The sequence below is a fragment of the Pocillopora verrucosa genome, chromosome 1 (assembly GCF_036669915.1).
Source record: "Pocillopora verrucosa isolate sample1 chromosome 1, ASM3666991v2, whole genome shotgun sequence".
NCBI classification, from domain to species: domain Eukaryota; kingdom Metazoa; phylum Cnidaria; class Anthozoa; order Scleractinia; family Pocilloporidae; genus Pocillopora; species Pocillopora verrucosa.
In genome coordinates this window covers 18,925,642-18,951,419 of record NC_089312.1, presented here as the reverse complement: position 1 = coordinate 18,951,419, position 25,778 = coordinate 18,925,642, and the positions used below count along the sequence as shown (strand labels likewise).

Genomic DNA, 25,778 nt, shown 5'->3' with positions numbered 1-25,778 from the left:
TACCAAAGAAAGATAAATTGATGAAAATAATCAAAGAAATGCGCGCGTGATTCTGGAATCACGCGAGTGGAACGCGGTTGCGCGTCATAATGGCGGCAAGCATGTTCCACCGAGGTGCGGCGGATTCAGTTTAATGACACTGGTCTAAGTTGCGTTTTCCTCTCGCATCTTTTGTTTCCTTGGATTGTGTTACTTCAAAGGTTATTTGAAAAAGTTGGTAAAGGGATCCGCTTAACAGGTTAGGCTGAAACGCACTTAGTGGCAGGAATCATTTCAAAATAACCTAGTATGTGTCTCCTTGTTAATGCGCTTTTAGTAAGAAAATGGAAAGGAGGAGTGCTCAAAATGTCAGTGGCGTGAAGCTCCCTGTCACTGAACTTTTGTGCTTTCTTGAAAAGAACGCCAGAAATTTTATTGATGCCCGGGCCCTTCGTAATGCTATATCGCCCAGGTTAAGCTGCCCTCAAACTGAGTGATTTCGACTCCAAGTGTGGTCATGGCAACTACTGTTGATCAATGTGGATTTCATAACGCAGCGCTACCGATACAAAACCAAAACAAGACAAAACAAAAAAATCAAGTCCAAAGTCTTGCTATTATTCTATCTCTTCAGAGCCCATTTACAAGTGTGGTCCTGTTAGGGGAAGGGGTCTTTAAATCCTTCGTCTGAGTTTAAACCTTTTCACGTCCCAATTTCGGAAGGTTACTATGTCGCTGTTGGAATTTTGTCCAAATGCACCGATATTGACATTGCAAATGTTCGAGTATAGAATGTTCAACGTAAATGCATTCTCGTAATTCTGTTCCGGACATTTTATTTTCGGATAATTATAGACCAAAATTAAGAGCCTTGCAAAGTGCAATATGGGAATTCAGAGAGAACAGACCCAGAAAGGGGAAAATCTGAATGTTGAGGGTGTGACTTAATAGGACAGAGCATGACGTGATATGAAAGAGGAGAAGAGAGTCAGATGGCACTGGTCACACAGTAGGCTGTCAATACTCATGGAAACTTTAATTTAATTGTAAAATACAATTTCTTTTGCCTAATGCACTGCAATTCACTGTCTAATTTTTAGAACTCCAATGTCGCTGTTGATTTCACTTTCTCTTTTTCAGCTCTCCCTCTTGTCACCTGTTGGAATTTACCCTAACAGGGCCTCACAGGTATAGATACCCTTTTTCACCTGACTTGGTGAAAATGACAAGGGTTATTGTTGTTATAACTGTTCTTGGGAATAGGTGGTGAAAAGATGTAGAGATATGACCTGTACTTTGAAGTTATTGGAACAAGTGCCTCTGGAAAATAACCTTTTTCTTTGAGCAGGGCTAAAACTGGGATGAACACATGAATCTTGTATCAGAGATAATGGATAAAAATAAGTCACAAAAGCTTCAAATCTTCATGTTTAATAGTTGATGATTGCTTTAATTAACACAAGACCACTATTCACTGACTCGTGGTAATACTTTATTATTAAACTTGTCAGGTATCTTGTCCTTATTTGAATTGATCAGTTCCTAATTGAAATATGAACATAACTACATAAAATGTAGATATATACACTTTACCATCAGACTTAAATCTACTGGTAAATCAGTAAAACCATTTTCATTTTGTATATTAACATGCTATCAGAACTGACACATCTTGAACTCTCCCTTAATTTAATTAGTATTAGTTGCTTATTAAGGTTAAAAGTTAATGTTAATTAAATATTCTTATTAATGGGAGTCCACAATATGTCAGTTCAGAATTTTTTGGATGGACTTACTCTAAGTTAAACTTCCAATTTCGCTCTTAAGAATTAAATTGTATGAAAATTGAGTCTGACTTATTTTAAAGGCTCAGATTGAACAACATACATGTAATGCCACAGTACAAACTAACGACTATATTTTCTCTTTTTCAGCACACTAATCTAATCACATTTATAAGATGTAGGGAAGAGCATTAAATGAACTTCTCTCTAAATTTCTAAGCTATTTGTACCAAAATAGCTTAATTTTGAGTTTATGAAGTTGTATTATAAACTCATCAAAAGCTTTTATTTCTGAAATAGTTAAACTCAAGCAACTATTTCTGAATAGGTAGCTTTGATGCTTCTATTCCTGAAATGGTTATATTCAAGTGACTATTTCCAAAATAGATAGCTTTTATGCTATTGTTTCTGAAATGGTCAGACTCAAACGACTATTTCTGAAATAGATATAGCTTTTATGCTTTTATTTGTGAAATGGTCGTACTCAAAAACCATTTTTGAAATAGATAGCTCTGATGCAATTGTTGATTTCAAGTCAACAATTGCTGTCATAGAAAAGAGAATTTTCATTTGATACCTGCCCAGGGGTCTACAAAATGTGACAAGAGAAGTGTACTGAAAATAGAACAGAAACTTAAACTCTGAAAAAGGAAAAAAACAAAAACAAAAACAAAAACTTATAACTCCAGGTATGTAGTTTTAATCTGAGCCCTACTTGTCATTAAAACTAACTGTTTTTACAATAGCTATATAAATACACTGAATCAGGATTTTGTTGGTTAGATCAGTGTAGATATGCTCTTAAATTTTCTTTAAAATGTAAAACTAACCTAGCGCACCAAAGCCGGACACGTAAACCCCAAAAAAACCCATGCATAAGAGGAAAAATGGGGACCGTGTACCCCCAACCAGTGCTATGGTGCAACCTTTGGGGTTTTAAGGTGTCTTATAAATATGTACCTAAAAATTAACTTAACAAAGTTCCATATGCTGAGTGACTTTGAGGAAGCATGTTAAATTTTTCCACAATTGGACATGTGCATTCCCTTGATGAGTAGTACTGCAAACTTTGAGCTTTAAGAAGTCATGAACTTCAGTCATCAATAGAGGTCTTAACATGCCTAAAACACAAAAGTTCACATTGAAATACTTGTGTTAGTACATCAAAGTGCAAACTTGCAAAACTAATGATCCACTGTGCAAGATGAATTTGCATAATTGCTTGTACAATGCAGGGGTAAATAAATGTACATGTAGTCAGTATGTGTCCAGATATAGAAACTGTCTGTTAAAAAAAGAAATTTGTTACCAAGAGATTTCTATGCATGGTTATCCTTCTCAATTTTGCAGCTCACAAATTTGATATGAATTAAAGGCCTGTACTCAGGAGTTAAATTGTGTTTTAAAATCAGGTTGCCAGCTTGTTTTCTTCATTTTAGAGGAGGAAGTTAAAGTCATCATGGCATCTTACTTGCACTCTTTATGTTTTAAACTTCATTATTATTGAATTAATAGATAGTTTTCCTTTTATTACTAAACCACCATTTTTAGTCTTAGTTATTGTTCATAACCAAGAGTGTGTTATCATCCATACAGGTGGATTAACCAGTTTGTGTAACTGTGCAATCATCATTTTTAAAGCCAGCATTTAGACCACCACACAGTTCAGGTACATATGAAACATGAAATTAAGAACTGCTAAAATGAAATATGTCTATTTGCAAATGTAAAAACACATTCTAGACATAGAAAGGATGACCAGTTCTTCATGAATCATTTCAATTTAGTATTGCATTAATCCATATCCTGAGTTAACTGCAGTTCACATCTACATCATTGTTTAAAATTCTTTCCTTTCTTGTTTACTATAATTCACAATTTATGATATGGTTCAAAGTTATTGATTTGCCTCCAATTCATTGTTATCTGGTCTATGTTAGCTGGGGTAATTATGCATGAAATTTGAAACTTGTGTTATAGTTTGACCAACCTTAAGCTTTCTTGTCTAGGATATGGATTTTGAACTGGTCCTTGTTTTATATTCCTGGCCCAGCCAACACATGTACTGGTAGTTTTCTTGGCAACTTTGACATAGAGCATTATGATTCATCTACGGAATTCTGATTGACTACTTCGCATACAACATGGCCACTGGAAAATAAAACTTTCTAGCACACTGGATTATTAGTACAAAATACTCTGTTGCCATGCTTACCAAATCTCATATTGTTTAACATGCTCTTGGCCTTAAGGTTACATCCTTTTTCACTGAACACTTTCACTGTATGAAACCCAGCTAGTGCAAGACAGTGTTTCATGGGCTTGAATCCCATTAAGGTGTAAATACTCTTGGTTAAGGTTTGTTCCTCTTCTATTAAAGCACTTTCCCTGTCTGTTACGTAGTGCAAGAAAGCATTTCATGGGTTTGAATCCCATGAGATTAAAGTTCTTTGCTTCTGATCAATGAGTTCCAAGTCTACTGATGAAAGCATTTTCACTCATTACTTAGTACAAGAAATTGTTTCATGGGTTTGAATCCCATAAGATTTAAGTTCTACTTCTGATCAGCTAATTCAATGTCTGCTGTTGAAAGAACTTTTACTGTCTGTTACTTAGCACAAGACAGTGTTTCATGGGTTTGAATCCCACAAGATTTAAGTTCTTTTGCTCCTGATCAGCAAGTTCCATGTCTACTGATGAAAGCCCTTTCACTCTCTGTTAGTTAGTATAAGAAAATGTTCCATGGGTTTGAATCCCATAAGATTTTAATTCTTTGCTTCTTATCAGCAAGTTCCATGTCTACTAACTAAAGCACTTTCACTGTCTGTTACTTAGTGTTGGAGAGTGTTTCATGGGTTTGAATCCCATAAGATTTAAGTTCTTTTACTTTTGATTAGCAATCTATGCTGACTGATGAAAGCACTTTCACTGTCTGTTACTTAGTGTAAGAAAGTGTTTCATGGGTTTGAATCCCATTAAGATTTGAATTCTCTTGCCTCAGTGAGCTCAGATAAGAGGGTCAGTACTATCCAAAGGAGAAGTCATTCAAAAGCATGGAAGTCTTATTGACAGAGAAAGAGAGGAATGCATGAACTAAGTGGAGATTTGAAGAAACTCAGAATAGTGTAGGACTGCTGTCATGAAGCTGCATAGTAATGGGATTTCTGATGTGATCTTGTTCAAAGGAATTGCTTAGTTCCCTGACAATGACAGGTCTTTTGGAATTGAAGGTATTTCTCATGTACGATGAGAAGGAGTCAAGTCAGCTAGTGCTGACTTGTCAGTAAGGAGGACTAAGCTTTAATTATTAGATATCTCAGGAAATGAGGAGAGGAACTTGATTGTAAAGTTAACATTGGTATGTATTCACAGTAGAATAGATGATCCTCTTCCATGGCATTTATGTCCCTAGGTGACTTCCTGTTGTCAGCTTTTTGGCAGAAGTGTGGAATTAAAGGGGTCTCTCTTGTTTAATGAGGAGGAGTTATGTCAGGGTAAGCGCTGGCTTGTCAGTAAGGACCACTAAGCTTTGTTACATCTTTCAGGGAATGAAAAGAGGAATTCCATTGCGAGGTTACAATGGCATGTATTCACAATAGAAAGGATGATGCTCTTCCATGGCATTTGCACCCCTTGGTGACTTCTTGTTGTCAGCTAGCTTTTTGGCAGGAAGTGTGGAAGGCATTTTTCATTTCTCCTGTATGACAAGAAGGAGTTATGATAGCTAGCATGTATTTGTCTATAAGGACCACTAAGCTTTATTTCTTATTTTGGGAAATGAGAAGAGGAATTCCATTGTGAGGTTAATGTTTGTATGTATTCATAGTAGAAAAGATGCTCTTTCATGGCATTCACTCCTCTTGATTACTTGTTGTTGTCAGCTTTTTGGCAGGAAGTGTGGTTTTCTTGTGCTTGCTTCAAGGTGGCTTGTTAACCCTATTGTTTAGGGGAAGGGTGATTTCCTTACCTGTTTCTAGGATATGATATGGGTTTTTGTGGCCCTTGCTTTATGTTGGCTTCTTTTAATCCTAGGGATGAAGTCTAATGCTTGTCTTTACTTTCTGCAATCTTTTAAGCCATCTTTATGGTAGGAATTAAGTTTGGTACAGAAGTTATCTATGGCCCATGAATCCAGTTGGCTTGTAGTGGTCATCTTTTTGGTAGGTAATGTGATATTCCTCTGTGGTATGTGTCTGCTGGGAGAGTGATTCCCTGTTGTAGTCCCCATGTAGCTTGGCATAATCTGTGTTGATTGAAGTATGATGGTCTCTTTTAGTCTTTTCTTCTTCAAGGTTTGTTGTCATCTGTGTGTTTGGAAGAGAATGCTTTTCTTGTGATTCATGTATGTGTGGAATTTGACAGTCCTATACCCTTACTCTGGTAGTAGAAAGTGTGATCATAGTGTTTCTTTCTCTTTGACTAAACGTGCCACATTCTTACCAGTAACTGTGTAGAAGAAAGAGTAGTTGTCTTGAAGTATCCTAATGTAAGGTGGCATGTCATCTGTCTATTAGAAGAAGTGATGGTCTTTCAAGGTCCTTAATTTGAGACATCTTGTTTTCATTTGTACTTTATGAAGTGTGTAGTCTTGTTGGCCCTTCAAATTTTCAAGGTACCTTGTTATCAACTTTGTGTTAAGAGGTGTTGTTGTTGTTTATTGTTTAATTACCTGGGAGAAAGTGTGGTTTTCATCAGTGGTCCTGGTCATAGCATGGCTTTTCTGGTCAATTCAAGGTAGCTTGTTATTACCTGCAGGAAAATAAATTAAAATAGGAGGGAGTCAGATCCTTCATGTAGGGTGGCTTGTATCTTCAGTTGAATTTGTCTCGCTGTGGTTTGTCATCTGTCATCTGCCTTAGAGTGCAATGATGTTCACAATCCTTCAGGTTCTTCTGTCATCTTTGATGCCTGTATCTTCAGTTGACTTTGTATTGTGGTTTGTCTTCTGCAATCTTCCAGTGAGTGCATCGATGTTCACAATCCTTCAGGGTCTTCTGTTGTCTTCACTTTAGGGTGCTTATTGACATCACAGTGGTAGAAGATTTGATGGTTTTCTTATGTCTTGTATTTTAAGTGGCCTCTCATTATCTGCATGGAATGGAATGTGATAGCTTCAAGTCGGCTTTGATCAAGAAAGGTTGCCATTTGTCTGTTTGAAGATGTGTTAATATCTGTCCTCTTTGTTTTATGGTCCCTTGCTATCTGTTTGAAAGGAAAGGCGAGGGTGATATTCTCTAGTTCCTGTGTTCAGTGATGTGCAGTGGTCTCCCATGGCGAGTAATTCAAGGTAGTTTGCTGTCATCTGTTTGATAAAAATTTCAATTGTCTTTTTGGCAGCATATTGTTATCTGTGTGGAATGTAGAGTGAGCAAGTCTTGAATACCTCATGGTTTAACATGTCTCTTCATCTGTGAAGTAATGAGTCTGAAGGTCTTCTGTCATCTTTGCTTTTAAAGTGGCTTCTTATTACTTGTGTGGGAGGAACTGTTTTAAGTGGTCATTTAGTTTAAGGTAGCTTCTTGTGGTTTTGGTAGGTATTATCAATGGTAGTGTTCAGTTACTATGGCTTCAATGTGGCCTGCCATCTTTTTGGTTAGAAGTTTGATGGTATTGCCCTTCCTTCAGGTGGCTTTTAGTGTCATCCATGTGTTAGGAAATATGATGATCTTATCCTGGGGTTGTGTCGCTTTGGCTTTTCTAGAGGTTAAGGGGGTTGCTGTCATTTGATTGGTAGAATGTGTGATACATTATTTTGCAGTCCTTGGTTATGGTTCCCAAAAGTGCTCCATGTTTCTTGTTAAAATATTGTTTTCAGATGTACAATGTTCCTTTGTGGCCCAGTTCTTTTAGGTTGGCTTGTCAGCCATGGGGGTGGAAGGAGGTATGAACTGTAAAGAATATTTGTGGTGGCTCTTGATTCAAGGTGGCTACTTGTCACTGTAGAAGGAATTTAAAGATGTTCTTTAGATACCATTTCCTTTTAAGCAGGTTTTGTGATTTGTGTGGTGGGTTGTAAGGATTTATTGTGGCATGTGAAGTCAGTATTATTGCAGAAGTGTTATCTGATTGATAGGATGTGATACATATTCCTGAAGCTTTTAGAGGGTGTTGCTTCAAGGGGGTGGGGGGTTGTTTTTAATTGTGTGGTGAGAATTGAAATTCTTAAAAATGCTTCTCATGTTTTCACTTGACATCTTGTGGTATAGAGGGAAGAAGCTTGTTGGCGTAGTGGAATATGCGTGTAATGCTCCTCATTGATTGTCATTAGACACTGAAAAGATGGCTTGCTGGAAAGCTTGTTGTTCTTTTATTTAGTGGTGACTGCTCTAAGGTGGCATGTTGTCATTTGTGTGATAGGTTGAATTGTGCTCAGCTGTGGTGTCTGTTACAATTTTTCATGGCTTTACGAGTTGTTTTAGAAGTGTAAAGTTCTGAAAGGGTCCAATTTTTCCGCTGCCTTTTGGTGTCAACTCATGGGGTAACTTGTATTCTTCTATGGAACCAGTGTGCATTGCTTGAAGTGAGTTACTCTGTGTGGCTCTTGCTTTAAGATGATCTGTTGAAGTCAACTGAGTAGATGGATAATATGATGCTCTTCAGCTACTGTAGCTTTCATTTGTACTTTAAAGTAGCTTGTTTTGTCATCTTTAAAAAAGGAAGTGAAATGCTCCCCTGCTATCCATGTTTCCAGTTTCCCTGTTTTGGTCATCTGTGTGGTGTGGAGCAGTGGTACTTTTCTTTCTTTTCTTTTATCCAGTGTCTTCCACTGTTTACCCTTGGTGGCTTGTTGTGATCATATCTGTATTAGTATCTTAGAGCTGCTGTCTGTGACCATTGTATTTGTTTTTTTATGATGTCATCATTAGGGTTGTGGTGATCATCTCCTCAAGAAGAAGTGGTTTCTTAACCTGTGTAGTCTAGATTGTGTAGTTATTCTGTGACCCTTGCTTCCAATTGGCTTCCTTGTCAAGATTGATTTTGTAGACCAGCTGTTTCCATACTGAAGGCACAAGTTCCAGGTCTAAGCTATAAAATGTAAACTGCACAATCTTTAAGTGTGTTGCATGATTTGATTTATTATAGTAAACAGACGTCTTTGTGCACATCCTAAAAGTCCTGCACATACAATGTATACAAATTCTTTCTCCGCAATAGACAATCAATTGATTAATTCATGATAATGTCATTATTGTTTTTCCTCATTGTTCCAAAATAATGTTGTCTAATTTTTGTGTACAGATTTAAAAAAATTGGCTTACTGGTCTCAGCATACTCTAAATTTCAATGTTGATTTTTATTATTATCATAGCATCTTCTGTTCCTTTGTGATCTCAGTATCTTTAATTGGACCACACAATGTTGCATCTTTTGCATCTTTTTTGTAATTATAAATTAATATGCAGCTGAAAATCACATATAGGCATGTAATCTGACCAACAATTAAACCTTTGGCCAACTTTGTGTTCTGTATCTTGCTGATTTTAGAAAATGAAAAACACATTAGACAATTTGTCTCCATAAGCATGTTCTCCATCAATTCATAGACTTTCCAGTTATGTGTCAGCAGCTCAAAAAACCTTAAAAGTAACCTGTTCACCTGGTTTCTTCTCATCCCAAGTTTTGTTTCTGGCCCATAACATGATGTCCTAGGAACTTGAGAAAAAGTGTTTGTCAGTACCACGATTATACATTATTACAAGGCTTACCTTTCCAGTAGCTGTAGGAATGCCCCAAAAGTGGCATAATTTGTGGACAAGTGTGCTCTTGAAAGTAAACAGTGTTAGTCTTTTTATGTCCTGAAAAGTAAACTTTGTTAATTGTGTTTTTTTTTCTGTGATAACATGACAAATAGGTCTCTGGATTTTATTGTTTTTGAACCATGTTTACATGATGAACCTAGTCCAGATATCCTGAAATTAAAATGTCAGTAGATTTTAAATTAGGTGTTGCGTGGCGTTCGTGCATAATACCAGCTGACAGAAACAGTCCTGAAAAACTGTTAGCAGTTTTTATCCAACATTTAAAAAAATTACTCAGACACTGTTCTTTGTTTTTATTTTTTTTTTCAAACTATTTACATCGTGTGACCTATGTTCGTCTAATTATCCTGGAAAAAAAACTGTTAGTAGATTTTTTGCATGATTTGCATTGTTTTTTCCTGAAAAAAAATGATGTTAGTAGTTTTTAATTTATCTAAATACAATAATGGACACAGACACAGGCTTTTCAGTTTTTATTATAGTGAAAGTGTTACATCATTTCTTATAGTGTGTATGGGTGGCACGCGCATTCTCAAGTTCCTAAATTGTCAGCAGATGAACGTTTTTTTTGCATGGTTTTCATTATTAGCTGAAAAAGTAAATTTTTCCTGAAAAAAAGAGTAATGTTAGTAGTTTTTAGTTTAGAGTGAAAAATTTTCCTGAAAAAAAAGACTGTTAGTAGTTTTTATTTTATCTAAATACAGTAATGGACACAGACACAGGCTTTTCAGTTTTTATTATTGTGAAAATGTTACATCATTTCTTTTAGTGTGTATGGGTGGCACGCGCATTCCTAAGTTCCTAAACTGTCAGCAGATTAACGTTTTTTCTGTATGGTTTGCATTATTAGCTGAAAAAGTAAATTTTTCCTGAAAAAAAGAGTTATGTCAGTAGTTTCTAGTTTACAGTGAAAAAGGTTCCTGAAAAAAAAAGACTGTTAGTAGTTTTTATTTTATCTAAATACAATAATGGACACAGACACAGGCTTTTCTGTTTTTATTATTGTGAAAATGTTACATCATTTCTTTAAGTGTGTATGGCTGGGACGCGCATTCCTAAGCGAAAACTTTACCATCTGAGGAAACCTCTAGTGTTCCCGTGTCAGTAAATGTCGACACCGCGACGGAACTTTCAGGGTGTCCCAGATGGTGTATGGATCACGTGCGGCCTGCTAACAGTGTTGTCGCTACCAGGCCTCTGTAACAAATATTGTTAATTGGATGCCAATTTTGTTTTGAACCGAAAGCCGGAAATGATGACGGCAGCGAGTTTCGAAAGTGCTGAGTAGCCGAAGGGAAAAAATAAAGAGTCCACGTACCTGCTGACCTTACCTGCTTCATGGTAGCTCCCTGAGTGATCCATGTGTTTAGTTGAGAGTCAATATTATTTACAACAATTTGGTGGACAGCAAGTTTGCTGTTATGTTAAGAAAATTGGCCTAGAGTGTGTGTAAAAAGCTAATAGTTCATTTATTGGCCGTTTTTTCCTAACTCAAAAGCTTTCCTCTCCACTGATGCATCCTCAAGTAATTTGTGTTGTTAGATGACAGCTTGATTTCTCAACAACTTTGGCGACATGATAAGATAATTGTCTTGAGTTGTAAACTTGAAACAAAACAACGGCCCAAAACTTGACTGACAGCTTTCAAGCCATCACAATACACTGTACAATTGGCTTAATTTTTTTGTGACCTAACTGTCGTGTGTGCATAACTCCTATTTCCCACTAAATGAAGCCTCGACTGGCGGCTTCAACTGGAGCTAAACCACTAAACATGATAGAAGTAGCAAATGGGCATACTCCGTCAGCTGAATGGCTTAAAATCTCCAGTTACTTACAATAAGTAAATGTCTGGTTGAACCTTTAGACCAAAATGGTTTTGCCGTAATTAATTTTTTGGTATAATTTGGGTGAAAGAGTCTCACTGGATGACAGTACTTTGTGTGGCTGCTATCAAGTGAAACTTTAAGTGAAAAATACCTTATAGCGCGCGACTAAGCGGGAGATTTAGCACCGCAGTAGCTTGTGCTGTCCGCAAACGAGCCGTTGTAGTGGTTCCATGCTCCAGTCGATGTAGATGAAGAGTTAAAGTCTTGAAGTTGATGCGGAAGTGAGAGCCAAAACCGAAACCTATCCGAACCTAAACCGAGAACCTATGCCGAACTTAAGCCGAAAATACCTGAAAAGGAACCCAAAGGAGAAACCTAAAGGGAGGACCCATCCAACCCATGGGGACCCAACTAACTAACTTAACTACATTAAATTAAGCCGAATGCGAAGTCCATGGACTTCAGGCCGAAATTTGATATAAGGTTCATCCAGAGCTTTAACTAATAACCCTTTATTCCAACCCAAAATGAATGAGCTAACCAGTTTGTGTTTGTCTTCCGTCAGTATCTTCTTTCCCAGTTGAACATCTGTGAGTAAATCCTAAGATGTAGCGTAAATTGAAGAGAAGTGAAGATAAACCTTAGGTCTCATCTTCCAACCATCCAATTCCCCACATCTTAAAATGTCCCCATCAGAGTCAAGCTGGTACACTGTTGCTTTAGTGGTGTAATGGCCGGACCAGGTGGTGTACTAACTTGGGTGCATTCCATAGGGAGATGGTCATACTGCAACAAAAAAAAATTGAATGGCTTATTTATTTTTGATTAGACAGAGTTAATGTGTCAGTAATTGCATGCGTTATGCAGGCATGAATGATCGAAGGTATCGATGAATAACAAACTGTCTAAACGAATACATTCGTGAATGAACGATAAACAGGAAACTAAAAACAGCACCTTTGTCACAGAATGCTATTTATATGCAAGTCTCTGTTAAAAATTTGGAAACTAATAAACGAAGCCAGGCATATAATGCAGATAAGACTAGAGTATAACTTCAACCCTGGACGGTAAATATCTTGACAAGTGTAGGAACATTTACCTACCCAGCTAAACGCAAGTTTTTAGATAGTTTTAACCTACATGAACTTGTTTAATGAGAAATTGCTTCGCTGTGCATGCTTTTTCTCCTAAGAATTTTAATCCGGCATGAGATAGGAGAACAACGGTAGAGGAAAGGAATGACAAAAATCAGGAATATTCTGTGTCGACATTCAGCGAAAGAAAAGAAGAAAAAAATGTTTCCTATTTGAATACCTTTAGAGTTTGATGGTTAATTACAAAAAATGTTATTTTCATTTTTTCATAGTGGTATTTTTTTGTGTGGATAAAACTGTCTGTAGGAGTACCTTAAAACTGTGGTCATTTACTTTGCAAGCTGCAGAAATCGACCGAATTAGGGGTTTTTTGTGGCAAGACGTCCGAAAAAAAAATTTAACCAGCAACAGCAATAAAAAGCTTAAAATGATGAGAGTGACCATTGCATGTTTCAAATTGTTAACGGCCAATTGTGCTTTGTCGTTTAAAAAACCTGAAGCTAAAGCAGAAAACACAACTTTCACTATAAAATGAACGCAAAAGACCACATTGCCGTCAAATTATCTAGTTTGACTCCACAAGTTTTACAGTCATTGAACAGTTCAATTTTCTAGTCATTTACCTTGGGGGCAGCAAAAATCGACCGAATTGGGGTTTTTTGTGGCGAGACGCCCGAAAAAAAAGTGTAACAAGCAACAATATTAAAAATTAAAATAGGGACCTTTAGCAGTAAAGGCGGCAACACTGAGGAAGACGTCGATTTAAAAATACGTATTTTTAGTTGGAATTTCGCGAACGACTGAATGTGTTTACTGTCTCTTACGGCGCCGCAAGTTAACCCCAACATAACGTATGAGAGCAACGTTGAGTTCCAAATGGAAACTGAAATAATCTGCCGTCAGGGTTTCCTTCCTCGGACCACGCAAATTCTGATGATTTCACGTTGTTTTAAGGGACCTTAAGCAGTCAGGACGGTAAAGCCATGAAAGACTTCGATTAAAAAATGAATTTCTGCCTTTAATTAGATTTTAAAAAATGGCTGCATTTGTTTACCGTCTCTAACTGCGCCACACCTTAACTTCTGTATAACGTATAAAAGAAGCGTTGACTTCCAAATGGAAATGAAAATAATTTTCCGTCGTGGTTTTGGTTCGCAGACGACGCAAATTGTGGTAATTTCACGTTGTTGTTTTGCATAGGACGACTAAGAAATGTACAAAGTTTTAAAACGTACGTGCTGAGCTATTGTTCTGCTCATTAGATCTTTTGTTTTGCCACATCCTCGATGCCGTCGCCGTCGTGGTTTGCTAAAGGGCCCTAATGATACGAGTGACCATGCATGTTTCAAATTGTTAGCCGCCAATTATGCTTTTTTACTAAAAAGCTGAAGCTAAAGCAGAAAACATAACTCTCAATTTAAAATGAACGGAAAAGACCATATTTTTGTCAAATTATGCAGTTTGAGTCAGCAAGTTTTACTATCACTGAAACAATTCAATTTTCTAGTCAAAAAATAAAGGAAATGTTTTAGAGACAAGTACGTTTTTTACGCGCCAAACGTCAATCACGGCTGGAAGTGTTTGAGAGACTTTCACTTTTTAGAAAAATTCTCATAAATTATTCCCAATGCTTAAGCATTCAGTTTTAAGTGCAGAAATTTCCACTGTGATATGTGAAAAATGTAATGTGAGTATAACTCACCTCTTTCTGTTTCCTCTGCAGCGTGTTTGTCAGCTTCCACGGATGCAACATTTACATTTGACGAACTCAAGAGAGCCAAGAAGTAAGAATTTTTTAGGTAAGTTCTGTAACGAAAATCGAATTGATAACATTTCATTAAATATGAGCTCACTTATGTGTGACAGAATCTCTTTCGTCAGCGTAAAAGTGAATAGATAGAGCTGCAAGTTACTCCGTGCAACATGTTCATGTGGGAAATTTTATGTTTCATTTTCACACAAGTGAAACCTTTTTTAAAAAAATTTACTTACCAGTTTGCTCATTCTTCTTTGCAATTCGCAAAGTGTACGTTGGGTTTCACTTCCCATGAGCACTGAAGAAGAAGAATTTTATAGTTTCTTCTGTCGGAAGATTAAAAGTGTCTGCCATCTTCTCACGCGTTGTTGTCGGAATAGAAAGATTTGAAGAGCGCGCCCTGTCTTCTTTCGTCCCCACGTGGTCTAATTCTCGTCGCTGATTGGCTTGTTTCGTGTCTGTCGTCTAACGTCATACATCATCACTTTGGGAAACCATTTCCTTTGACTATTTTCTAAGTGTCACTGTTTTTCAGACCCCACTTACTGCCGGTCAAGGGAATAAAGAGCTCTTTTTCCAAAAGCTGGGATCAATTGCTGGGTAAAGTTATTATTAATTTGCATTTTTCTTGGATTTCAATAAAGCCAGACGGTTAAGTGAGACCTACCGAATGATCCCACTATTTTTATTACAAAGATATTTGACTGTTGCTATTTTTAAAGTTAAAAATGGCACACTCTGTATCACAGGAATTGTTAATTGAGCTTCTTTAAACTCTTGTTTTTCGTTCAAATTTACATGTTGGTTTTTATATATATTTTTTTTATTGTGTGTAACCCGGGATTATTTTCTTTTGAGCTATTCGACTTTGTAAAATTAACACCCACTTCGTGTTATTGTATGAATTTTATTGAATTACATTGTAGTGTATCGCATTGCACTGCACAACACTGAATTCAACTGAAATGTATTACTTTATTTTTGTTTTTCTTCAATTGGGTATAGGTTTATGTCCACAAACTAATTGTCTACTGACAAACTACTTGTCTATGACAAATAGCCATGAGAAGAGCCATCAGAACTCTGTGGGCTCTACCACCAGTTGGTGAAAGACTCTACTTCTGTCGAGTTCAAGGGCGCATGACAAAAAAGCGTTTCCAGACCCCTAATTAGGAAACGCCCATTTACAAGCCATGCCAGGGGCCGCGATTGACGTTCCATGTAAACAGATTGGGAAAAAGTGTTTTCTTCCGCACCAGGATTGACAGGCGTGCCGATCCGTTATTTGAGTCCTTTAGAGTCTCCAACTTCTAAGCGCAGATGGATCGTGACTTCTTTACGATAGCACTTCGGATAATTTGAGCTATCTATACCTCCAGACCAGGAACCCATTAAGTAATGAACTCCTGTCTAGACTGACTACAACTTTTTTTCGGACCTCAAGGATGTTCGAGATGATGATGACGTCAATGTCGCCCAGCAAAGAACAAAGAAACAGGATAGGCCCCAGCGTGACCCCACCTCTGACGCAACGAAGGCTCGAGTCTTGAGGACTGGGTCTACCAGCGGGAGGGGGAGAGGGATATGAAGAAATAGTACGGTTTATTGAGGTTTCCCCCCCCCCCTCCCCACTACTTGTCAACCTATAATGTTCTCAGCTGAGAGATTGTCCTAAATATGAATATTTGGCAAGAAGCAAAACTTTGATGGTAAGTGTGAAATTTGAAGGACTATCTTTCAGTCAAATACATTATCCAACACATCAGCAAGTCAGAAGGGGGTTTATTTACTTAATTACCCTAACGTTAATTTCCATATCACGCACAAACCACTCGTAAAAAAAGCCAGCGTTGGTCTAATGGCGAATGCGCGCGATTGCCGAGAACTGTTGGTTTAATTTGTAGTAGGTAAACGCAGTGTATAAATTCTCTATTTTGTAACTGAACTCAATTAAATTTGTATAGGACTATGATCTTTTAAGATCATAGTCCTTTACAAAATAGTCAATCAAAATCTGCCGTAAACGTCTGGGAAGTAGAAGAAAGTTACTACTAGACTTTTTGATTGACTATTTTGTACTTTTCGAAACAGCGTTTGCGACCAGAAATTCAATGTCACTACTACTGGACTTTACTCGTGAGCTTGCTTTTTTTTCCGCTGGCTTTGTTTCTTTTCGACGGAAATAATCGGGGGCGAATATCGACCCAGACGAGGGTTGAGGTGTGAGAACCGTCCTGTGATTTTATACCACGTGACGCAAAGTGCAAAAAAAAAAAAATTAATGGAAAGTGGGTTATAACAAAGGATTCTCTTCGCTCTTATCTGAGGTACATTGGGTCCCATTACGCGTACTGCCCAAGCAAAAATATTTAAGAAACTGTAAATGAGGTTAACTTCCAACAAACTGGGTTAGCTGTACTAAGAAAAATTTCTTTGGCTGCTGGCTTGAACACCTGCAAGACTTTCATAAACATTAAAATAAACTTACTAATCAACAGACTCTAACAGGTAATCAACCATATTTATTAAATTTATTTTGGTATATTTATAAATCATCTCTTTTGTAACACCCTACTAAATTTAAATTTTGTATGCTCACCAAGAAAAAATTACCTCTCTTTGTCCTATATAAAACATCTATAAACAAAATACTAAATGGCTGTCCAGTCTAATGTGACATTGGCACTTAAACTTTGCTATGCTACCAAATGGTGCCACAGTCAAGAAATATATCAATATCTTTCTACAGTTTTCTCAGACTTGCCATAACATCTCAATTCCTAACTTATCAAGATTGAAATTAGCCACAAACCCAAAGTGCTACTTCTATCTAAGTGACTTCTACAAATCTGGTACATCCAAAAGAGAAACAAACATTAAATTTCATCTACTTTCTTTACGATGCTTATTTGCTTTGATTCTTAGCACTGTTTAGCACAGTTGGAATATACTTGTAAGACTTACAAAACAACATTCACATACATAAGGAACTATGCTATGCAGCTCCAAAAAAACAGCTAAAGGCAACCTGAATTTGTAAATATACTACCTTACTTGAGAGTAGTTCCTTGAAACTAAAACATAAAAAGGCCTTTTCACAAGAAAAAAAGGTGGAATTATTTCTTGGGATATTTTCTGCACATACTTGTTTTCAAAGATAACAGTGCTTGCAGGAATGCATTTTGGTATTTAAGTATTCAATGTAGTTTAGCTCAAGCAAGTAAGGGCTACATTGCTTGATGATACAAGAAGATATCATCAAGTAATTGATAGTATACGCCTGATAAGTACAAAGTACACCAAAAAAAACACACTTGGGTTTTAGTTCTGCACTGATAGTGCATGCCTACACAAACATTTTGGGTAATTTAAAGAATGTTATATCTGGACTGGATAGTAACTTTCCAAAAGTACTTCCAGTAAATATAACTTTCTAAACACAGGTACAAACTAAGAAAAAAAATTCCTATACATGTACTGGTAAACTGTGATACATATCTACACCTCTGGAGGCTATTCTAATGCTTTGGTATAGTCCATGTTATATTAGTCATTCAGTTATAACTCACAACACTGGTCACAACGTACTAATTTTTCTCTGTTGATAATATAATCAATTTCTCTATAGGAGCACCTGGTGCACTGATAGTTAATATTACTACTGTACTGTATTGATTGGTATCCACTTGACCAGCCTGCAACTGCTTTAATTTACAATCAAGTAAATTTTCAGTAAATTTTCAGTGTGACTGCAATTATGTGATTTTTGTTGAACAATAAACAATAATTTTCATTACCCTCTGTTGTTTTTCATGTGTACAGCTTAAACTTCATATACAGAGACATCCACAAATTTTTTTCACTTTTTCTTCTACTTTAGCCCCTGAAATTAAACTACAATTATATTAGCATTTCTGTCACAAAATCATGTCACTAGTGACACTACCGATATGGGTGATATTCTGATAGACACGTAAGTAAGGCAGACTGAATATAATTCCATTGTAATTATACTGTAATTAAAAAAATACATACATGTTGTATCCAAAAGTTATATGTCAGACTATAATAATAATAACAATGATAATAATAATGCTCTATATGAATACTTATTATATTAAGGCTTTAAGATATATATATCTGTCATATCAAGATGCAAAATACACTACTTAAAGTCTGTTTATTTGCCACTACAGTGAAACACTGCCACCTTGTTTTAAGGGTGATCTCACAAGCAGCTACACTTTCTCTTATGCCTAATGTGTTTGTGCGATTTCCGTAGCTTCTCTGCTGCCTTCTCAGTTTCAAGCTCCTTTGTTGCTTTTTCATACCAATCAGCCTCTAGAATGTACCAGGCTGGTGGCCACCGTTTCTTTTCTATGCCCTTGAGTGTCGATGAGTCGAGGTTCTTCACATGCTTAGGGCAATGGCGGCAGACTGCATTGTAGTGTGTGGCAATGTAGTAAATACACCAGGCTTCTAGTTGTGAAGCATTGTGAATTTGAGCCTCAAGAAGATAACCTTGAGTTGACATAAAGTAAAAGTAAACACTATTTAACTTTTTGGAGTGGAGTCACTAGTCATAATACACTTTTGTTGTGGTTAAACATGAAACAACTTGAAAGCAAATAGCTACATGTAGTGTTAGAGAGAATAGTCAATGACTTGAATGTAAGACCACCATTAAGCAAATCCAACTGCATGGATAGCTGAACGGAATAAGTAAATAAAACACAAAATTTTAACATTGCATTGGATGACTACAAACTTTCTTTTTTTTTCCACAGTTGAGGAAGGTAATTGCCTCACCACAGAAACCCTGGTGAAACCCAAGAGTTACCAAAATGTAATTTCTTCTTATAGTATTACTCCTGAATCAAGCATTAAGTTCAGGAGAATAAAAGAAAAGATGGCTACCTAAAGAAGATCTTGCTTGTTAAATCAATTCCTCTTGTCATTGCCACAGGAAAAATATAGGGAACAGTATAGAGAATAACCACATTGATGTTAGAGTGAGAAGGGTTAAAAGGAACTGAAAGAGTTGAGTCTGCTAGAGGATTCCATATTTAATTTCCATCATCCTTTCCTCCAGCTACCTCCTTGTACCTAAATTTGTCACTATCTTTTAGCTAACACATTACTGACTGCAACATTCTCTTAAAGTTACTAACCTTTGTTTTAATATAGATGATATAAAACCATCATGAACTAACTTGACTGTAATTAACTAAAGTACTATAGGTGTTTTCTTATTTTGCTACACAAGTTCTTCTCATAAATATCATCATATACATTCAAATGTATATCAAATTTCATTCTCAGCTATGGATTGAACCATATTTTAAGTAAGATACTCAGTTGCCTTGATTTTGAACAAGAAAAATATTAATACATACCAACAATGTCCTCAGCGACAGCCATTTCATTTGTTGCTATGGCAACCTGCAGTTCTTTGACAATGTGTTGCTCACAAAGAGCCACAAGTCTGGGCAGACAAAAGAAATTTGCCAGAGCCAACACACTAACGATATCGTCCACTGATAGAGATAGGCACTGCCCAGTGTAGAGATATTCCAGGACACTTAAAAATGCTTCAAAGTTTGTGTCCTTAAATTCCACCTAGAAAAGAAAGTATGCAACACTCTTAACCTTTGACCTTCTCAAAGTGACCAGCATTCATAACTTTCCATGACAGTGAAAAACTGTAGAGCCGTCAAATAATGCAATTCAAGAAACATACAGTTACATATTTATCATGTGACCTGTAAGGCTTCTCACATACCCTTTTATTAACAAAAATTATAAAAAAGACCCAGGTGGGGGCCAAATGTGATGGACAAGCAAGACTAGAAAAGAAGCACACCAATCAGATAAGAGCTATATCCTTCTTGAGCGAGTAAGGTCGGGCTAGACAAGAAAAAATTTCACTTTGGGTCATTACATATAGACTGACCATAGCAAACTCTGAATGTCATGACTGACGGCCAAATATCTTTCCACCTTGCCCTTACACTCAGTCCAAAAGTAGTGATTGTTTAAATAGAGGGTGTGCACATAACTCTTCATTTTCTTGACTAACCCGCACCAAAGTGCATGCCAGATGCAACAAAATTTAAAGTTAAGACAAAAAGTTGATGTCATGAATAGAAGTACAAGGAGAACTTGTTTAATCAAGAGCTTCTTTGGTTGGTGATCATTTCCTTTATTCTTGTGACCCGACTGAGTGATTACAGGCTGATATTGTAAGGAGAAATTAGATGCTAATCACTCTTAGGAGTTAAAGGGTTAAGTCTTTTGACATCAGGCCTCTTGTTAAGAAAGGGCTTAACAGCAAAACCTGTCCAACAAGACCTTTTAACTCCCAAAAATAACATGAATCTTGCACATTTATTAATGCATTTGCATATGAATGCAGAGAATGTGGCTAAGGCAGACACTCTTCAGCTCTAATTGTAATGTAAATACTGATCACCATTGTTGTTCCTAGTGGAAGGCAATATACTTGTTAAGACAAAACAAAATGAATATTCCAAGCCCACCAACTGAACTAACATTTTGGCCACTTCCCCTTTCTTGCTTTCTTTTCAATGTGACCATTTACTAAAACATTTTTCACAAACACCTGCTGAGTGGATGTGTGAATGTTATGTAAATATACAACTAGCCTAAATGCCACTAGGTAATGTTTAACTGCAAAAAATAGTTTAATTCAGAATTCACATTCAACAGCCACATAACTTTTATGGTTGGTTTTCAATGCCATGAGGGTTTAAAACTGAAAAAAATTTGCAAGAAATAAATTATTCACAGAGTTAGAGTTAAGTATTGGGTGGAGCTGACTAAATACATCCTACGCCTGTTAAAATAATCATTGTTTTAATTTTCTATATGTCATTTAAGTTTGGTATACTCATCTAAGAAAGTTGAAGATATCTAGGAATAGTGTTAACCATACTTTAAACTTAGCTTCCTTTTAATATTTTTTTGATGCACAATTGTACAACAATAAGCAATTCAAGTAATGGCTATCAACAAGGCAGTTGGGTGAATTTGTAAGGCACAAAAATAGGTGCCAATTTGCAAATTACTGAGTGGTTTGGCACTGATTGTTGATTTTATCTTCTTGTTTTTCTTTACTTTTCTTTTATTTTCGCTGTGAATATTTCATTAACCACCAAACTTGTTCCCTTAAAACCCACTCAGTCATCTCAGAAATTGATCACAGGGAAAGATCATCAAGATGACCATCTCATTATCCCTCTGGATCATTTTTTTTAGACAAAGTTATAATGTTGACCCTTTCATGACAATGATCTGGCAATTTTCCCCATGTGAGTTTACATTTCAAGAAAACATAGTGTAGAGCCAAAATTAACCCCCTAATAGAACCCTTACTTGGTGAGTTTTTCATTCCTAATCACAAGTTTATTCAAAAGGGCATTGATATTACATGGAAAAGTTTCATGTTTTCAGTTTTCATGCATGGGAATTAAGTATCTTAAAATATAGTGTACCATAAAAATATTCAACAACTAACAAAATGAAAATTATTTTGGCTGTCACATCCTCATTGAAAGTGTGTCTCTTCTACTCTAAGTTTCAAGGTTGAATAAGAATTTTAAAAGGTTGGATTTTGTGGAGGAAAGAAAACTTGAGAACTTGAAGGAGAGCCTTTGGGTCAGGAGCAAAAAACAACAAACAGCTCAACTCACATAATATGCATAATTTGTGAATCAAACCCAGGCCATTGTCTTTGAATACAAGTTTACCCACCCTCATTACTACAAGTCATTGAAAATTAAATGGTAATTCAACAAAAGAATTTAGAATTTCTTACCACTTGTACCCCACTTTCTTTGAAGTGTCCAGTCATAAACATTGCTGCCATCATCTCACACTGTGCAACCAGAAATGCCTTGTGAGCCATAACAATCCTGCCTTCAATGCGGAACACAATATCAGAGAACATTTCAGAGTTCACCAGCTTTTTAGCACTGGAAGACATCTCTCGCACCATTTTCGAGTGAATTTCAGTGTTCATGTACTCCATATTGTTCATTACATTGGCAATGTAACTTACAAGGTTACAGAGTTGAAGATTTCTTGCAGCATCTTTGAGTTCCTCAGTGCATGCATCAAGAGGAATATTTCCACTGTACAAAAATTCAAGAATGTACATGAAATTTCTGTATGTAAGAGAGTTTTCAACTGTAACTTGAACCATGGAGCTCTGTTCCTCATTGTCCCAGATATCATTGTAAGAATCAAGTGCCACAAAACCCCTGGGTAGACTCCCTCGCTCTCCAAACACAAGAGCATCCTGAAGCACAAGTTTTTCTCTAGTGCTGAGCCCTTTGAAGAGTTTTTCCTCATTCAAAGAGAAAAGCTTAGCAAATGTTGGTGCTGCAGTACAAAGAATTGCTCTGTGAGCCTTGATGGTCTGACCACGAACTTGAAATTCTACATCTGCACACATGCCACCATCAAGTAATTCCTTGATGTTTTCCTTAAAGATGGAGGGTGGCACAGTGACTTTGGGAGGATCAGGTTTTTCTGGCAAGTAAGGGGGTTGAAGCTGTGGATTCTGGATCCCTTTCAGTTGAGATGACCAGAATCTCATCTGTCGCCTGTTGATAAGTGCCACACGAATTGCATTTTCAAACACATGATGGATGCCCCACATTGTTACAACACTTGTCTCATAGTAAGTTGCACCAATCTCTTTTGCCACTTGGCGACCCATGTCTGGTGTCACAAGGGAACACTCTCGCATCCGCTTTGACAAACTTCTGTTGGAGTTCACTGTGGTCTCTTTGCCATACATACGCCAATCAGATTGCATACCAACCAGAATGATAGGGGTTCTGGGACAATACTTTTTTATTTCACTGTACCACACAGCATTGACATTCTTGAAACTGTTGGGGGAATTTAAAGCAAAACAGAGCAATACAACATGAGCATTCTGATATGCAAATTTGCGGTTAAACTCATGATCACCAAATGTATCCCACAGTCTCAATGCCACATCGACTCCATCAACTCGGAAGTTCGCACGCTCCCTTATTTCTTGAGACACATGATACTGATCAATTGCAAAAACCGTCGGAAAATGTATATGTTGCTTTGTTTCTTGTTGGGGTGCAGGGATACCAACTCCAAGAGCTTGTGCACAAATAAGGCGTGTCTTTCCAACACCAGTATCTCCAACTAAGACACACTTGATGAGCTCACGAGGAAGCTCCTGATCATAGTCGACTTCGTCCATGTTTATTTGAAATTCCCGCCTTGTTTGGCAGGCGCACTAATCACTCTCGAGTCTCTAAAGTCGTTATGCAACCTGAACGAAACAAGTTATGGAGGTCACCTGTGAACCAAGCCCACTAAAAAGCTTTTCACTGTAATCCCTCAAAGCCCATAAACTGGTCAGACAAGGACGTTTTGTTTAGGTGACTTAACTACGTTCTTATCGTCGTTTAATATGGCGGGCGCACTGGCAAGAAGAGTGATTTTCTCAGTTTGGTATGAAAATGCCTGTTCACGTCAATCAAACCTCCTTGAAGCATTACCGTACCTCAGAGCCACACTCCTTTCACAACAGAGAACCAGATAGTTCTCTTTTCGTGTCTAAGAACAGGAGATTTTTCGGTCGCTGCGCTGTAGAAGGAAAGTGATGAAAGCAGGAGTGGTAATGCGTCACATCAAAATAAACGACGGAAATCAATAACGTAGAACATTCCTATGGCGACGATGGAGAAATTGGTTCCATAAAATGCAAACATCCACGAGATTCGCCAAGTCTCGGAGATAAGGTACAGGTTCAGTTGTAGGAGCCTTCGCACGAGTTGTTTCATAAGCTTGGCGACGTGACAATAAGTTCGGGTGGGTCTGTTGTGAGGTTTAATTCGCGCTGTCAAATGAGGCTTAATTCTAATCCCTTGCTGTCAGACACTTTCCGTCCTTTGGTAAACAGTACAGCGTTACAGAAGTAGTAATTGAACGGGGTGAAAGAGACAGTTATCCACCTTTCATCTCTCAAGCGATACTGTAGAAGTGAAAATGTTTTGTTTTGCTTTGCTGAGGGGTTCAAGTTATTCAACAGCAGTATTCACCAATCAAAACAGAGAACACTGTCACGTGATCAGAGGTTAAAATTTCTTTTTTTTTACTTTTCTTTTACCAGCTTTTTTTCTGTCATTTGCATTTTTCTTTCGTATATTTTTTTGACAGCTTGAACTTCTCGATTTTCTTGGTTTTGATTTAGAAGGATTATGGCAAGGACATGAGAATTAAAAAGAGGAAAATTCCCCGATAATCTTAGGTTGCATGATGACCCCTCTGGTAAAACTGAAGAGACAATGTCGTAATATTATACGATATCAGACACAAAGCTGTATGCGAAAATATTGGCTTCCGTAAGCATCATAACCCCAGTTCAATTTTGTAAAAGACGTAATATTTACATTCTTGATTTCCGTTATGAAGAGGATACGTGACTAAGGTAAAAAGATGACTTGACAATGTTATTGTGGTTTATGCCCCCAAACCAAAGGTGAAGCCACATCAGCAAAAGATGCCGACACGTTCGGGTCATCGATTTCCCTGGCAAAACAAGAACTTAATACTGACAAGGTGATAATGTTTCAATTTCAGTTATGATCTAAAACAGGCCAAGAACATGCGATAATCCGGAGTGGTATTTCCAGTTCCACCCTTAACTAAGCGGGGACCGGGCGTGTATGAATGTCTGCACACCACACCTAAGAGAAAAAATTCCCTTTTTGGGTGTAAATATTCTTGACATCACAAGCCCTCGTTGTGGGAGCAACTCACCAGAAATAAAATAATTTTGTCTATAAAATGAGTCGATAATGTAAATTGGCGCGACCTCTGAAGAAGGGCTAAGAGTGAGAGTGTACGTGGTCTTTCTGATCATGGGAATGAAGGAATAAGTTGCCCCTAGTTCATCCTAACGAATGTACTGTAGTCAAGAATTAGGTACCCCAAAGTACATGCTTTGTTGGTTTTAGTTAACTTTTTTTGTTAGGTAGTTTATGAGGACCTCTCTCTTACGAAACATTTTGTGGAAGTTAAAAATATTGCTCAAGTTACTTCGGTAGCTATTTTGAATAAATCTTTACTTTTTATAAAGAGAGAACCGCTACTCTAATCTTTGGAGGTTTCACGATCACAGCTAATTTTGAACTTAAAATCGGCCGAAAATTGCGTTTGACTAATTTTCCGTGCCCTGTATCACGACAACTTGAAATCATTGGGTAACACAAAAATAAAACGAGTCGAGATCAGCCAACATCAAAAGTTATTTATGGAGGTGACTTTGTTACTTGTTGCATTCTTTGTTGAGAGGTATCTTAAAACAATAGTAGGCAGCGTAGCACACATCGAGTCTGTCTTGGTCTAAGGTAAAGGGGGTAAGTTTCTCATTGTGGTGCTGCGTCAGTGGTGGTTATTATAAGATAATTTGATTTAATCAACTGAGTTGATAATGTAAATTGGCTATCGTAAAGAGTTACTAAAGTTCTTCTTCAGAACGGTAAACCTCTGATGAAGGG

General features: G+C 37.1%; 1 protein-coding gene and 2 long non-coding RNA genes across 5 annotated transcripts; 1 reads left to right on the top strand and 2 right to left on the bottom strand.

Annotated features, from left to right (window-relative positions):
• The first annotated feature begins 81 nt into the window (after positions 1 to 81).
• LOC131788750 (uncharacterized) lies at positions 82 to 19,119 on the top strand. 3 transcript variants are annotated; one of them, XR_010717636.1, is made up of 6 exons: positions 82 to 238; positions 1,120 to 1,167; positions 14,173 to 14,248; positions 14,741 to 14,805; positions 15,211 to 15,914; positions 18,993 to 19,119. It is a non-coding gene; the product is annotated as an uncharacterized lncRNA (long non-coding RNA). The 3 variants fall into 3 exon arrangements; XR_009340546.2 differs by lacking the exon at positions 18,993 to 19,119 and adding an exon at positions 3,360 to 3,432 and having other exon boundaries at positions 15,211 to 17,016; XR_009340545.2 differs by lacking the exon at positions 18,993 to 19,119 and having other exon boundaries at positions 15,211 to 17,016.
• Positions 11,647 to 14,561, bottom strand: LOC136281270 (uncharacterized). The gene is made up of 3 exons (XR_010717638.1): positions 14,442 to 14,561; positions 14,152 to 14,255; positions 11,647 to 12,138 (listed from the first exon to the last, which is right to left on the bottom strand). It is a non-coding gene; the product is annotated as an uncharacterized lncRNA (long non-coding RNA).
• On the bottom strand, positions 16,742 to 24,331 carry LOC131788749 (rho-related BTB domain-containing protein 1-like). Its single transcript, XM_059105836.2, has 3 exons — positions 22,043 to 24,331; positions 19,602 to 19,824; positions 16,742 to 18,726 (listed from the first exon to the last, which is right to left on the bottom strand). The coding sequence occupies exons 1-3, from the start codon at positions 23,471 to 23,473 to the stop codon at positions 18,434 to 18,436; spliced, it is 1,947 nt and encodes a 648-aa protein (XP_058961819.1). The 5' UTR covers positions 23,474 to 24,331; the 3' UTR covers positions 16,742 to 18,433.
• Between the last annotated feature and the right edge of the window lie 1,447 nt (positions 24,332 to 25,778).

Excerpts from the sequence above, each read along its gene's own strand:
- LOC131788749 (XM_059105836.2), bottom strand. The coding sequence starts at position 23,473 with ATGGACGAAGTCGACTATGATCAGGAGCTTCCTCGTGAGCTCATCAAG. Across the intron at positions 19,825-22,042 it reads AAGAAAGTGGGGTACAAGTG|GTGGAATTTAAGGACACAAA; the intron begins GTAAGAAATTCT and ends TTTCTTTTCTAG. Across the intron at positions 18,727-19,601 it reads TGTCGCTGAGGACATTGTTG|GTTATCTTCTTGAGGCTCAA; the intron begins GTATGTATTAAT and ends TGTCAACTCAAG.